The sequence below is a fragment of the Girardinichthys multiradiatus genome, chromosome 6, assembly GCF_021462225.1.
Source record: "Girardinichthys multiradiatus isolate DD_20200921_A chromosome 6, DD_fGirMul_XY1, whole genome shotgun sequence".
Lineage (NCBI taxonomy): Eukaryota > Metazoa > Chordata > Actinopteri > Cyprinodontiformes > Goodeidae > Girardinichthys > Girardinichthys multiradiatus.
Window position 1 is genome coordinate 33,903,062 of NC_061799.1, and position 14,752 is coordinate 33,917,813.

The 14,752-nt window shown below is 39.3% G+C and overlaps 2 protein-coding genes across 3 annotated transcripts; one reads left to right on the plus strand and one right to left on the minus strand.

Moving 5' to 3' along the window:
- Nucleotides 1–886: 886 nt before the first annotated feature.
- Nucleotides 887–6,259, minus strand: lrrc42 (leucine rich repeat containing 42). Of its 2 annotated transcripts, none has more exons than XM_047368815.1 (7): nucleotides 5,575–6,259; nucleotides 5,352–5,483; nucleotides 3,590–3,708; nucleotides 3,420–3,505; nucleotides 1,562–1,675; nucleotides 1,393–1,477; nucleotides 887–1,324 (listed from the first exon to the last, which is right to left on the minus strand). In XM_047368815.1, exons 1-7 carry the CDS (start codon nucleotides 5,970–5,972, stop codon nucleotides 1,035–1,037), a joined length of 1,224 nt encoding a protein of 407 aa, XP_047224771.1. In that variant the 5' UTR covers nucleotides 5,973–6,259; the 3' UTR covers nucleotides 887–1,034. The 2 variants fall into 2 exon arrangements, with proteins under 2 accessions (XP_047224771.1, XP_047224770.1); XM_047368814.1 differs by having other exon boundaries at nucleotides 3,590–3,711; nucleotides 5,575–6,257.
- Nucleotides 6,260–6,933: 674 nt separating this feature from the next.
- On the plus strand, nucleotides 6,934–14,445 carry yipf1 (Yip1 domain family, member 1). The gene is made up of 10 exons (XM_047367283.1): nucleotides 6,934–7,128; nucleotides 7,358–7,476; nucleotides 8,427–8,584; nucleotides 8,691–8,771; nucleotides 8,886–8,973; nucleotides 9,118–9,234; nucleotides 9,317–9,483; nucleotides 11,948–12,130; nucleotides 13,432–13,535; nucleotides 13,848–14,445. Exons 2-9 carry the CDS (start codon nucleotides 7,443–7,445, stop codon nucleotides 13,513–13,515), a joined length of 912 nt encoding a protein of 303 aa, XP_047223239.1. The 5' UTR covers nucleotides 6,934–7,128; nucleotides 7,358–7,442; the 3' UTR covers nucleotides 13,516–13,535; nucleotides 13,848–14,445.
- Nucleotides 14,446–14,752: the final 307 nt, after the last annotated feature.

The window sequence follows — 14,752 nt, forward strand, 5'->3', positions numbered from 1 at the left end:
GGGGACCTGCGGAAGCAGTGGACTGAGTCTGGAGTAGAAACATCCAGAGCCACCGTGCACAGGCGTGTGCAGGAAATGGACTACAGGTGCCGCATTCCCCAGACCTGGGCTACAGAGAAGCAGCACTGGACTGTTGCTCAGTGGTCCAAAGTACTTTTTTCGGATGAAAGCAAATTCTGCATGTCATTCGGAAATCAAGGTGCCAGAGTCTGGAGGAAGACTGGGGAGAAGGAAATGCCAAAATGCCAGAAGTCCAGTGTCAAGTACCCACAGTCAGTGATGGTCTGGGGTGCCGTGTCAGCTGCTGGTGTTGGTCCACTGTGTTTTATCAAGGGCAGGGTCAATGCAGCTAGCTATCAGGAGATTTTGGAGCACTTCATGCTTCCATCTACTGAAAAGCTTTATGGAGATGAAGATTTCATTTTTCAGCACGACCTGGCACCTGCTCACAGTGCCAAAACCACTGGTAAATGGTTTACTGACCATGGTATCACTGTGCTCAATTGGCCTGCCAACTCTCCTGACCTGAACCCCATAGAGAATCTGTGGGATATTGTGAAGAGAACGTTGAGAGACTCAAGACCCAACACTCTGGATGAGCTAAAGGCCGCTATCGAAGCATCCTGGGCCTCCATAAGACCTCAGCAGTGCCACAGGCTGATTGCGTCCATGCCACGCCGCATTGAAGCAGTCATTTCTGCAAAAGGATTCCCGACCAAGTATTGAGTGCATAACTGTACATGATTATTTGAAGGTTGACGTTTTTTGTATTAAAAACACTTTTCTTTTATTGGTTGGATGAAATATGCTAATTTTGTGAGATAGGAATTTTGGATTTTCATGAGCTGTATGCCAAAATCATCCGTATTAAGACAATAAAAGACCTGAAATATTTCAGTTAGTGTGCAATGAATCTAAAATATATGAATGTTAAATTTTCATCATTACATTATGGAAAATAATTAACTTTATCACAATATGCTAATATTTTGAGAAGGACCTGTATAGAATGTTGCCTGGACACATTCCGTTATTCAGTAGCTGTTCAACAAGTCTGTGTCCTCTGCAGTTAAAACTAATGAGGATGAGCTTTTTGCTTTAGTCGGAGGGCTTTGATGAGAGGCATCAGGTTTTCCTGACTCTTGCTTCCTCTTTCTGCTATAACAGGTGGGATTCCTAACTTGGAGGCATGTTGTGGATGCATCCATTTTTCCTTTTAGATGAATGTTTGCTGTGGGTTTGTAGAAATGTAGTTTCTCCATGTTGGTCTCCTTTCCATTCTCACCTACATTCAGTAGCTCTCTGACAAACTTCTGTCTGCCGACTACAAAAAAAAACAACACTTCAGCACTATGGACTTAGAAATTAAAATGAAACACGTAATAGACTTACAAAAGCGAAGTGCTGAGGCCCTGGACTCTTCCATTTTTTTCTGTTTAGGTATCTGGCAGCCGCTTGTTTCCCACTGATTTACAACCTGTAAATAAGACAGGTATGGATAAATGATTCAGCTTATTGAAACACATTATCCATACTACTGGTATTGCTTAACAACGATTACCTGTTCTGCCCAGCCTTCTGTTTTACATCCAGAGTGATCGAAGGTGCTGAGTGGTTTCTCAGAATGAATTAGCCCCAAAATGTCCCACAAGGTTGTCTTCAGTCCTGTGCCAAGCTGGTATATAAATGACAAATATTTGCGACGGCCATGACAAAACAAACTTTCCCACATGTGTAAAGTGCATTGCAAAGGGATTCATGCCACTTTCACATTTTATCATGTTACAACCACAAATTTTCATGAATTTTATGGCATGCATGTATTCAATCCCCTTTGTGCCAATGTTCTTAAATAAAGTCAGGTGTAACCAATTGCCTTGATAAGTCATCTAGTTACTGAATAGAGTCCACCTGTGTGAAGGCTTTAGAGGTTTGTTTAGAGAGCATTGGAGAATGCAGATATAAATATGTGCTTCACAAATTGGGCGTTTTTATGCAAGAGTGGAAAGCTGCTCTGGTCAGATGAGACCAAAATGAAACTTTTGGGTTACTTGCAAAAAGGATATAGTGGGTGGAAAACTCCAACTACACCCTGAACCGACCAACTCCATGGTTAAACATGGTAGTGGCAGCATCATAGTACAGAAACTTCCTCAAGAAGTACAGAGCAGACTGTACTTCTTGAGGAAGCTTAGGTCCTTTGGTGTTTGCAGCAAGATGCTGCATATCTTCTATAAGTCTGTTGTGGAGATTCTGATCTCTTCTGCCATCATCTGCTGGGGAAGCAGCATCAGAACCAGGGACTTAAAAAAGCTCAATAAGCTGATAAAAAAGGCTGGCTCTGTTCTGGGGACTCCTTTGGAACCTCTGGAGATCATTGTGGAAAGACGGATTCTTCATAAAATGAAGAACATTATGGAGAACCCTGAGCATCCTCTTCATGAGACTGTCCTACATCAACAGAGTGTCTTCAGTCAGAGGCTTCTTCAGATCTGCTGTAAGACGGAGCGCTACAGGAGATCCTTCCTGCCCACAGCCATCAGCATCTACAACGGCTCTTTGAAGAAACCTACATCATATGAGCTACAACAACATTTAATTTCCCTTTGGGATTAATAAAGTATTTTGAATTGAATTGAATTGAATCATGCCGTGATTCTCTTGATGGGAAACTGATGGGAAAATGGAGCAGAAGTTCACCTTCCAGCAGGACGACGACACTAAACATAAATCCAGAGCTACAGTGGAATGGTGTAGAATAAACAAAGCATATTCATCTGTTTGAGTGGCCCAGTCAAAGTTCAGACCTAAAGCCGATTAGGAATCTGTGGCAAGAGGCATGGGATAAGATGTCAATCATTGAACAGTTTCAATAATTATAACAATATGGTATGGTTTTAAATTAAAAATCTTGTTTCTACATTCCAATGCAAAACTTGTCATGAACTAAACAAGAATTGCACAAGCTTATGGATTAACAATGACACCTTCGCAGCTAGAGGTATATTGATGTACAAAACCCATTCACAGTACAGGTTAAAAGTCCAAAAAAAGATGAATCACATTCAAACTATTTTCAATCTCTCCATCTTGTAAAAATGCTTAAATAATGATGACCCCCACATAGTCCCTCTTTTAAAGCCTACCCTAATCAATTTTCTGTTTCTTGATAAATTACTGAAATTATTCATAGTAGCAGCTTCAAGACAATACTGACTCAGAGGGACTTAATATAAATGTATGCCAGTTTTCAAAGTTTTTATATGTAAAAGAAATGTAAAACCATGTTTTATTTTCCTTGCACTTTACAATTATGTTCTTTGTATTGGTCTCTTGTATGAAATCCAAATCAAATACGCTGCTTGTAGTTTTATTGTGGCAAAATGTAAACAAGTGCACTGGATGCACCCCTGTCTTACCTTCATGTTGGTCCCAGATGCATCAAGCTTAGCCAGCTTTGGGAGGCATTTAAGGTATCTCAGACCCATCTCTGAGATGGGATTGTCTGTATAAGAAAGAAAGAAAAGCGTAATTTGATATAAATTATATTTGAAGACGGTGCTTACCAGACTACATGGAAACTACTGACAGGAAACATCCAGGAGTTCCAGGGAGTCCAGTCCCTTGTGCATCATCCGGATAGGCGCAGTCAGTCTTTGCAGGCCAACATCTGACAGATGGTTGCCACCAATGAACAGCTGAGTCAGGCTGCTATGGAAGAGACGATTCAAAATGACTACTACAGGTCCTTCTCAAAAAATTAGCATATTGTGATAAAGTTCAGTATTTTCCATAATGTCATGATGAAAATTTAACATTCATATATTTTAGATTCATTGCACACTAACTGAAATATTTCAGGTCTTTTATTGTCTTAATACGGATGATTTTGGCATACAGCTCATGAAAACCCAAAATTCCTATCTCACAAAATTAGCATATCATTAAAATGGTCTCTAAACGAGCTATGAACCTAATTATCTGAATCAACGAGTTAACTCTAAACACCTGCAAAAGATTCCTGAGGCCTTTAAAACTCCCAGCCTGGTTCATCACTCAAAACCCCAATCATGGGTAAGACTGCCGACCTGACTGCTGTCCAGAAGGCCACTATTGACACCCTCAAGCAAGAGGGTAAGACACAGAAAGAAATTTCTGAACAAATAGGCTGTTCCCAGAGTGCTGTATCAAGGCACCTCAGTGGGAAGTCTGTGGGAAGGAAAAGGTGTGGCAGAAAACGCTGCACAACGAGAAGAGGTGACCGGACCCTGAAGAAGATTGTGGAGAAGGGCCGATTCCAGACCTTGGGGGACCTGCGGAACCAGTGAACTGAGTCTGGAGTAGAAACATCCAGAGCCACCGTGCACAGGCGTGTGCAGGAAATGGGCTACAGGTGCCACATTCCCCAGTCCTGGGCTACAGAGATGCAGCACTGGACTGTTGCTCAGTGGTCCAAAGTACTTCTTTCGGATGAAAGCAAATTCTGCATGTCATTCGGAAATCAAGGTGCCAGAGTCTGGAGGAAGACTGGGGAGAAGGAAATGCCAAAATGCCAGAAGTCCAGTGTCAAGTACCCACAGTCAGTGATGGTCTGGGGTGCCGTGTCAGCTGCTGGTGTTGATCCACTGTGTTTTATCAAGGGCAGGGTCAATGCAGCTAGCTATCAGGAGATTTTGGAGCACTTAATGCTTCCATCTGCTGAAAAGTTTTATGGAGATGAAGATTTCATTTTTCAGCACGACCTGGCACCTGCTCACAGTGCCAAAACCACTGGTAAATGGTTTACTGACCATGGTATCACTGTGCTCAATTGGCCTGCCAACTCTCCTGACCTGAACCCCATAGAGAATCTGTGGGATATTGTGAAGAGAACGTTGAGAGACTCAAGACCCAACACTCTGGATGAGCTAAAGGCCGCTATCGAAGCATCCTGGGCCTCCATAAGACCTCAGCAGTGCCACAGGCTGATTGCCTCCATGCCACGCCGCATTGAAGCAGTCATTTCTGCCAAAGGATTCCCGACCAAGTATTGAGTGCATAACTGTACATGATTATTTGAAGGTTGACGTTTTTTGTATTAAAAACACTTTTCTTTTATTGGTCGGATGAAATATGCTAATTTTGTGAGATAGGAATTTTGGGTTTTCATGAGCTGTATGCCAAAATCATCCGAATTAAGACAATAAAAGACCTGAAATATTTCAGTTAGTGTGCAATGAATCTAAAATATATCAATGTTAAATTTTCATCATGACATTATGGAAAATAATGAACTTTATCACAATATGCTAATATTTTGAGAAGGACCTGTACATTTTCTAGTAAGTACATCCTAAAGAGCCTAGCCTTACCTCGCCAGTGACGTGGACGTGAGATGCTGGAAGAGATCATGATCATCTCCTAGTCTACAGCCAAACAAATCCAGAGACTTTAAACTATGAAATGTTTTTATCTCGGTGATCCGCTCATGCAGGAGTGGAAACCTACAGAATTAGAAAAGGGGAAAAGAATCGCTGCTGTTTATGGCAAAAACAAAGAGGCTTAGAGGCATGAGGAGAAAACAATATACCCAACCTGTGTCTTAGACAGAGCGAGCTGAGCAACAAATCTCCATATGCATCACTGAATAACTTCAATGCTTTCTGAGAAATGTCTGGGTTTAAAAACACACGGTGCTCCTCTGCTGCCACAAACAGTCTGTCGCCTATTTGGTCTGGGAAGCCAACCAGAGAGTCCACATGGTGGATGTTGTCAGCGACGAACAGCAGAGTGAGGTCAAAGAGGGTTTTAGTGGTGTATCTCAGGCTTCCCTCCTCGTTGTAGGTGAAGATGAAATGCTCCTTTCTCAGCACAAACGGATTCGTCCTCCTGCATGACGATGATGATGGTGGTGGTTTTGGTTGTGCCAGAATTATGTCACCCACACGACGAAGGTTGCCTCTTTCCCGAACATAAATGGTGCCGTTGTCCATTACAGACCCACACAAACTTATTTTAACTTAGCAGCAGATTTGTAGATGAAATCACTTCTGGAGGCTATTAGCTTAGCTTAAAACATACACAAAGAAGCTCCCTTATTATCGAGGTATTCTCGGTTGCAGCTAGTCGTCATTCTCAATATTGTGTTAGATTCCTCACGATCAGTATGCAGCTTCTACAAGTATGAGTCTCTTCTGCTAGCATACAGGAAAGACATAGATCAGTAAACACAGAAGCGCATCGTACGTTACTTTGTCGCCATCTTGTGAGAGGCACTTGTGGGAAATATGCAAAATGATGTGCAATACATTCACAAGAAGAGGTGTTGGTTAAGCTGTGTGACTGTGTGATACTGTTGCAGTGAAAGCTTACTGCAACAACTGTCCTTTGGTAAGGTTAGATAGGAAGTGAATGAATAAAAAATGCTTGTTTTGAATAAAAAGAATAGAATAGAAAAAATACAAAAAAATCCTATATTCTTATACACAACTGAACACATACATACATACATACATACATACACATATATATATATATATATATACATATTTACATACATGGCAGTCTCCCAAACAAGTTGGCCCATGAAGCTAACCACCAGACTGCAGAGCTGCATCTTAAAAGCATGATTTAAATGTCTCACATTCATCACAACAAAACAGTTGTTATAAACAATGTTTTGTTGTTGCCACCCACAATATGGCGAACTCTGTGGCCTCCACCGCAACGTACTTCTCATTGCTTGCTAACTTCACAATAAAATACCCCAATAGCGGTTCTTGTTTGCGTATGTAGGTCTTAACTCGCAAGGGCTTTCATAAATAAATAAATAATAATAGTCAGTCATTTTCTATACCGCTTCTTCCATAGTGGGTCGCGGGGAAGCAGGTGCCTATCTCCATCAGTCTACGGCCGAGAGGCGGGGTGTACCCCTGGACAGGTTGCCAGTCCATCGCAGTATATAGTTCTAATAATCTTTATTACACAGCGTCCACTAAATATACAACGAAGTTCCAATAAGCAAGCCCTTATTTTGAAAATATTTTTTTAACAGGAACGAATTGCGTTTACCTCGTTGGCATATCCTGCTTCGAGCTTCCCTAGCTAGCAACGATGAACTAACCTTTTCGGGTTTTCTCGGACAATTTGGTATGTATAGGTTTGAGAAAGTCAAAAATCTTTATACTGTATTTTGCAGTTACTATAAACAAAGAAGTTGTACTTTTTTTTCGCTGATATACTGAAGTTTACCGTTGAAGTTGGTGACTAAGTAAGCTAGCTCCTAAAGTTAATTTATGTCTTTGCAGTTTTGTAAAATGCTTTTGACGTGGTGGCAACACAAACAAACCTTAACAGTCGTGCTTCTTTTTATTCACAGCATTCAGAGAATAATTTGTTGCCTCTGTGCCATATTAACCTGCCAACACATTCTCAAAAGGACAAACATTTTTACTGAAAAGTGAATGGCGTCGAAAAATGATCCATTTCAATTTCAGGGTGAGTGTTCTTCCAGACTCTATGTCTCTCAAAATGTAACGTTATTTGAACTTCATGATTAAATACCAAAACTAAATTCAACAAAAAATATTAAAAACTAGTAGTTAAAATACACACACACACACACACACACATATATATATGTATATATCGATGAATCTGTTGACCATTTGTTTTTGATTAACTCATTAATAATCGGATAGCAAATAATGCTTAATAGGAGATTTCTTTTTACAGAATTTGAACCAGGTGAAGCTAAAGCTATATCACCTGATTGGTTCTGGATAGAGCATATTTACAGACAAAGAAGGTTTTTCATCTTAAATGCAAAAAGTATATATATTTTTTTGTCCAGTTTTGGCTTAATTACAGCTCTGAGTGGGTTGTTCTTTCAGCAAATTGTTTAGTCTGTATACTTCAGTTAACGATTATTCGGTTAATTAATTAGTTGACAACTATTTAACAAAATAAAGTATTTCAGCCCTAATATAGACATATATATTTATATGAGAGAGAGAGATGTATGTTAGCAAAATTTCTAATCATTTTTGTCAACATAAATCAAGATTGAAACAGCTTAATTACAACTTTCAAATGATACCAACTCATCATATATCTGAGATGCTTTGAATTTATTTCACATTTTGTGACATTAAAACTACAAGCTTTGATGTATTTTATAGGAGTGTTTGTGATGTACTAGCACAAAGTAGTGCATCATTTGAAAGAGGAAGGAAAAGGATGCATGGTGTTCAAAGTTATTCACAAACGCAGACAAGTGTGACCTGCATTTGTATTCAGCCTCTGTATTTATGAATGCTAGTCCTATGAGGTATGATGCTGCAATATGTGCAAGGTGTAGTAGGTACTTGCTTTCGTGAAAGAACAAAAAACAGTAAGTGCTTGTTGATCCAGATGCCTAACATTTGTCCCTTAACATGTCCGTGTAGAATTTGATGAAGCTGGGGATCTGCTGGAAGCCAACAGAGATGCAGTCACTATTAGCATTGACGATGAGGATCTAAAGTCCAAGAGGCCAAAAAGTGCTGTTGGTTTTGCTCAGGATGTTGCTGATGAAGAACCACTCATCAATGATGACAGAGAAGAGGTCAGACCAAGACTTCTATGTTAATTAAAATTAATTGCTTCTTATCAGAATATGAAATGTGGGTGCATGAGATATTTAGATGATGAATGTCTTGTTTTAATTAAAGCTTCTGTCTGAGAAAAAGAAAAGTGCTCCTTTCTGGACATTTGAATACTACCAAAGATTCTTTGACATTGAGACCCATCATGTAAGTCATTTCATTTTGTTCCTGCCACAATTTGTATCATCAGATACATTTTTTTCAGGGCAGATGTAACTTTAAGATGGTTAAAATTTGACGTGCTTTTAACATTTACTTCAGGTAAAAGAGAGGATCCTTGGATCAATGGTGCCATGGCCTGGAAAGAACTTCATTCAAGTTTACCTTCGTAAAAACCCCGATCTTTATGGTTAGCTTTAACTCTTTTGCACAGTTGTGGCGTTTGTTAAAGATTTCATGTGGTGGCAAGCTTTTTTTTTTTGCTTATGTTCATAAAATGTTTAGGTTGTAAATAATGATTTTATACATGTTTTTATTGTGTTTGTGTTTTTAGGACCATTCTGGATTTGCACTACTCTTGTGTTTGCTATTGCTATTAGTGGAAACATCTCTAATTTTCTGCAACACTTTGGGAATCCAAGCTATAAATATACCCCAGATTTTGGAAAAGGTAAGTTCAGTTCCAATAAGACTAAACATGTTAGAAAAATTTCCATTTTATATCTTGAGCTTGCAATGTATGTGTTTTGCAGTAAGCATAGCTGCCACAGCCATCTTCAGCTATGCTTGGCTTGTGCCCCTTGGACTCTGGGGTTTGTTGCTGTGGAGGAACAACAAGATCATGAACCTGGTGTCATATTCATTTATGGAGATCGTCTGTGCCTACGGATATTCGCTGTCTGTTTATATTCCAGCAGTGGTAAGCCCTATCAATTTGCCAGTTGTGCTACTCACATTGTTCTGCAACAGAATTTGCATTGTAACACTTTATAATGAACCGTATGATCTGAGAAACAGTTTGGATGCCTATACAGTGCTTTGAGTGTCTCGTTGCTGTAAAGCGCTATATAAATAAACTTACCTTACCTTACAGTGCATGCAAAAGTATTCTCTAGCCTCATTTTGTCACACTACAACAACAAACCTTAATGTGATGCACTGGGATTTTATTTGGTAAACTAACATAAAGTTTCAGGACTTCATTTTTTGCTTATTGTCTTTGGTAAATAGTTTATACTTAGTCAGACTAGATGGAGAGTAGCTTCCAGTTGAACACAGATGATCCATCCTAATAGTTTCAAGATACTTTTATTTATTGAAGCTTTCTCCAAGCCTAAATCACTCCTTAACCAACAGTTGAGCTAAAGTTACATTAAACCCCAAAAAAAAAAAAAAAAGAATAAAACATTTTCCTACTACTATCCCCATTATTTCAAACATTACTTCATGTATGTCAAATCACGTGTTATGCATAAGCTAATGTTTTGCAGAAACATTCCTTTCTCATATTCATTGAGAATCTATATTTATTTATCTATTTTGTTCTTTATCTTACGACGATTGTTAAACCTTAAGTCCTTTTGTTTAAGCTTATTTTGAACATTGCACTTCATTCTGTTCTTTCTGTTGGCTATTGCGTTGTTTGCGCTCAACTAATCAACAGCTATGCTGCGTTCCATTAACCCCGGAAGTCGGAACTGGGATGTTGGAGTTTACGTCATCACCAAGTTGTAGCGTTTCAGCTTCCTGCTTGTTTTCGTTTGTATTGAAGCAGCTGTAACAGCAGTCTTACAACAATAACGATGACAATAACATTATTCTGCGTGGTATTTCGTGCATAGAAACAGCGTTGAAACATCTCGTCTTATAAACATTGAAAAGTAGTACGTGTACGGTGAACTACATGTTACTAAAATAATAAATACTGGCTAAAAACAACCAGAGTAAAAATGTTTTACCACTATTGATGCGAGTAGCAGCCACCAATAATTCTGAAGTTGGGTATGGTCGTGTTGCCCTGACTTCCCGACTCGTAATTCCGTCTTTTGGGGGCATTCCTATTGAAGTTTCTCGAAGGTTGGAAAATCCCGCCTCCGAGTACTAATGGAACACACCATTATATACTGGTCCTTTTTATGTAGGCACTTCTGGGTTTACTGAAAATTACAAAAAATAACGGAACCAGATAATAAATTCATGCTAAAATGAACATTTTCAAAGTAAAATGATATTATTTAATGGCCTTTACATAAACTATTCCAATGTATCTTTAACTGAATGTTTAGGGTCATTGTCCTGCTGGAAGGAACCTCCACCCCAGAGTCCTTGGCAGCCACTAACAGGTTTTCTTCCAGGGTTATCCATCTGTCCTTCAACCCTGAGCAGCATCTTTGTCCTCATTAAAGAAAAGCATCCCTGCAGCATGATTTGGCCACCATGTTTTACCAGAGGGAGGGTGTGTTGAGGTTGACGTGTGGCCTCAGTTTTACAACACGCTAAGTGTTTTCCAAATAGGCAAAAAAGTTTTAATCTTGGTGTCATCTAAGCAGAGCATCTTCTTGACATTTGAGTTCACACTTTAATGGCCGCCTTCATCTAAAACAGTAGAAAACCTTTTACATTACAGCAACTCCTTAGGCTTTCGCCTGCGCATGGCTTGACTTTAGACACACATGTACAGTGGGTTACATACAACCTAACAGCTGTCCTCTATATGGCTTGTAGCAAACTTTAAACTATACTTCTGTTGCTTTCTTTCAACATTGAGTTTCTTCTTGCATCACTTCTTTTAAGACCATATTTGTTGTCCTATCAACAGATTCTCTTGCCTGAGCTGTGGATCTCTGCAGCTCCTCCAGGGTTGCCATGGGCATCTTGGTTGCTTTGATCAATGCTCTCCTTTCCTGGCTTGTCAGTTTAGGTGGACAGCCAGTTGCACCATACTCTACTCCATTTCCGAATAATGGATTGAACCAGAGCTCTGTGAGACATTTAAAGCTTGGGATATTGTTTACTTTATTCCTGACCTTTCTGCTGTGCTCCTTGGTCTTCATGATGCGGTTTATTCTCTAATGTTCTCTAACAAGCCTCTGAGACCTTCATAGGACAGCTGGATTTATCTTGAGATTAAGTTGCATGCCGTTGGACTCTGTTTACTAATTAGGTAACTTCTGAAGGCATTGGTTGGACTGGATTTTATTTAGAGTTAATGATGCTAAATTAAAAATGGAAGCCATGTAATACAGATTTTTATTTGTTTACATAAAATCCAAATAAAATGAGTGATGCCTATTTTTGATCATTTCTTGACATCTTAGAGGGGAAATATTTGTCAATATATCATAAAAGCAATAATAAATACTCATAGACTGTGTCCATAACAGGTCCTGTGGATTCTACCATATGAGTGGCTGATGTGGCTCTCCATCGCAGTGGCTGTCTGCCTCTCCGGCTCAGTACTGGTGATGACTTTCTGGCCCGCACTCAGAGACGACCACCCCAAAGTCATTATAGCGACCGTATCAGCCATTGTGTTGCTGAATGGACTGCTGGCTGTAGGCTGTAAGGTAATAATGCCTGTTTCCAGTGCCTGAAATGTGAGCAAACAAATCTGATCTGGGGTTCTGCCTTCTCAGCGTTTCTAATTTAGTTGATTATTTCAGCGTGTCCACGTTGGTGTAGATAACAATGATTGCCCAACTCTCAATTGTTCTGTGTGATCTCAGCATGCCCAAGCTTTGTCCCATCTTGTTTGTGTCAGTCACATACAAAGCCATGCCATTTTTGCGCAGCTCTACCTGTGTGTTTCTGGGTAACAAATGTATCTGGCAGTGTCAGGTTGTTCTCCTCTGGGAAGCCTCTTCTCAGTGGAAACTTTGACCATGCTTGCAAATTGTTGTGACAATGGGCTGTTAGATGACTTCTTTATGTGAATACTGTCAGGTCTGCAGGCAGATCTAATGTCTCGTTACATCCATGTAATTGCTCTACAGAGTACAGTAACCCTGTGTCTGAGGAGTGAATAAGACAGACTCCTAACTTTATTGTCAGATAGTGATAGTTGTTCAACTAACGCATTCAGTCTTTTTGGCGTTTTTTCTACAACAGTCAAGTGCAGTGATCAAACCTTTTAAAGAGGCGTAATCTGGTTGTCCCGTTAAAAGATCCCATATCTGACTTTTTTGGCTGAAAAAACCTGGGAAGATAGTAAGTGTAGAAAGAAATATTCTTCTATTTTTCAATGAATACTGTTCTGTGTTTGTATTACTGGGTCTCACTCTTGCGTTTGACACAGTTGATCACATCATTCTGAATAATAGACAGGAAAAATAAGTGGTATTTTCTGGTGCTGTTCTATGCTAAACTGGCTCCGACCTTGTTTGTCAGACCGAGACTACTTTGTGTTATATGGTTATTAAAAATCAGAGTGAACAAGAATCACGTGGGGTTCCTCAAGGCTTCATTCCCGGCCCACTTTTATGTATTTTAATCTTGTTATCGGTATATATGGCCCTGAATAGTCTTGGGCCTTAATACATTTCAGAGTTGCTTGTCATGTACGAACCATATGGACCCTTCATGTCATCTGAGACCGGCTCACTCAGTGCGACCAGAACTGAACAGGAAGGCAGGATAAAAAAACATGTATTGTTCAGTGCAGCTTTCTCATTAAGGTCAATGAACACCTTATCAGTTTAGTTTTTAATATGCCTTAGATTAAATTTGGATATTAATGTCTTTCTTTTTATATGATGCTTAAATGTTCTTATTTTTTTTTATGTATTTAATGTACATTTCTTCACATTTGTCCTGTAAAGTTCTGTCAGTTATCTTGTGTTTGATAAACCTGTCTTGCTCTTGCTTACAGATCTACTTCTTTAGCAATCCTGAGCGGCGTTCAGAACATTCCAGTCCTTCTGCAACAGAGGCCATCAAAGTGACTTCACCATGAAGGACCTGCATTGTGTGAAGGTGAACAATGAAGCTTAATATGCCTTTTAGGATCAAATATAAATGTTATAATCTGATAAATATATACCAGAGTTATTTTCTCAATCTTATGTTGTGGCATTGCATAATTCCTTTAACACTAATGTTACAATTACTATTATTATTTTTATATATCAGCGGCAGGCCTATATTAATGGCAGAAGAGTTTCACTTTAGATAAGGGAATGAGGGTGTCTCTGTTTGACCTACTTGAGTCAAACACCTGACAACAGACTTCCTTTACATGGTTTTGTCTTCCTAAACTGAGCAATATTCTTTATTTTTAAATGACAGGTTCTCCAGTTGCCCTATTAGAGAGACTCAAGTTCCTCTGCTGATGAAGTCACCGGTGGACTGATTTTCACCGGCACTTTGGACGTTCCAGATTATGGCCTTTTCAAGGCCGGCGTGTAAACTCGGTGCATCGTCATGACCTCTGAAAATGAAAACTAGTCACAAGTATGTTACTTCTAACGGGATGGCTTCTAAACTTGCTTACATTAATAGTGGTGTAGTATTGCACAGCACACAATCTGTTATAGTGGGGGTGTGGTTTCCAGCTTTATAGCGCTGATGTATAATGTTAAAAAGAAAAAACTGGTTTGTGATTGCAGCATCAATGGTATTTAATCGAGAGATATATATATGTATGTATGTATGTATATATATATATATATATATATATATATAGTTGGGAATGGAACTAATGGCTAAATTTGGTTCAGAAATATTTTATGTTTTATATGTATCCTCTGGAGGCAATGTGTTGTATATTCCTACAATCAAGTGCCCTTAACTAATGCCAAAACCTGGCCTGTTTAAGTAATTTTTGTAAATATTTTATAGTTTGTTGTTACTATGGCAAGTTATAATAAATATCTATTCAAATCCATGTCTATTTTCAAAGTGTTCCATGGTGAGTAATGTCCTGTGAGGGAAATTAAAGAGCAAAGTAAGTTGGTAGCACTGTTGCCTTGCAGCAAGGAGGTCCTGGGTTCGAATTCTGACCGGGGCTCTTTCTGCATGGAGTTTGCATGTTCTCCCCGTGCATGCGTGGGTTCTCTCCGGGTACTCCGGCTTCCTCCCAGAGTCCAAAAATATGACATTTAGGTAAATTGGTCACTCTAAATTTGCCCTTAGGTGTGAATGAGTGTGTGCATGGTTGTTTGTCCTGTACAGGTCCTTCTCAAAATATTAGC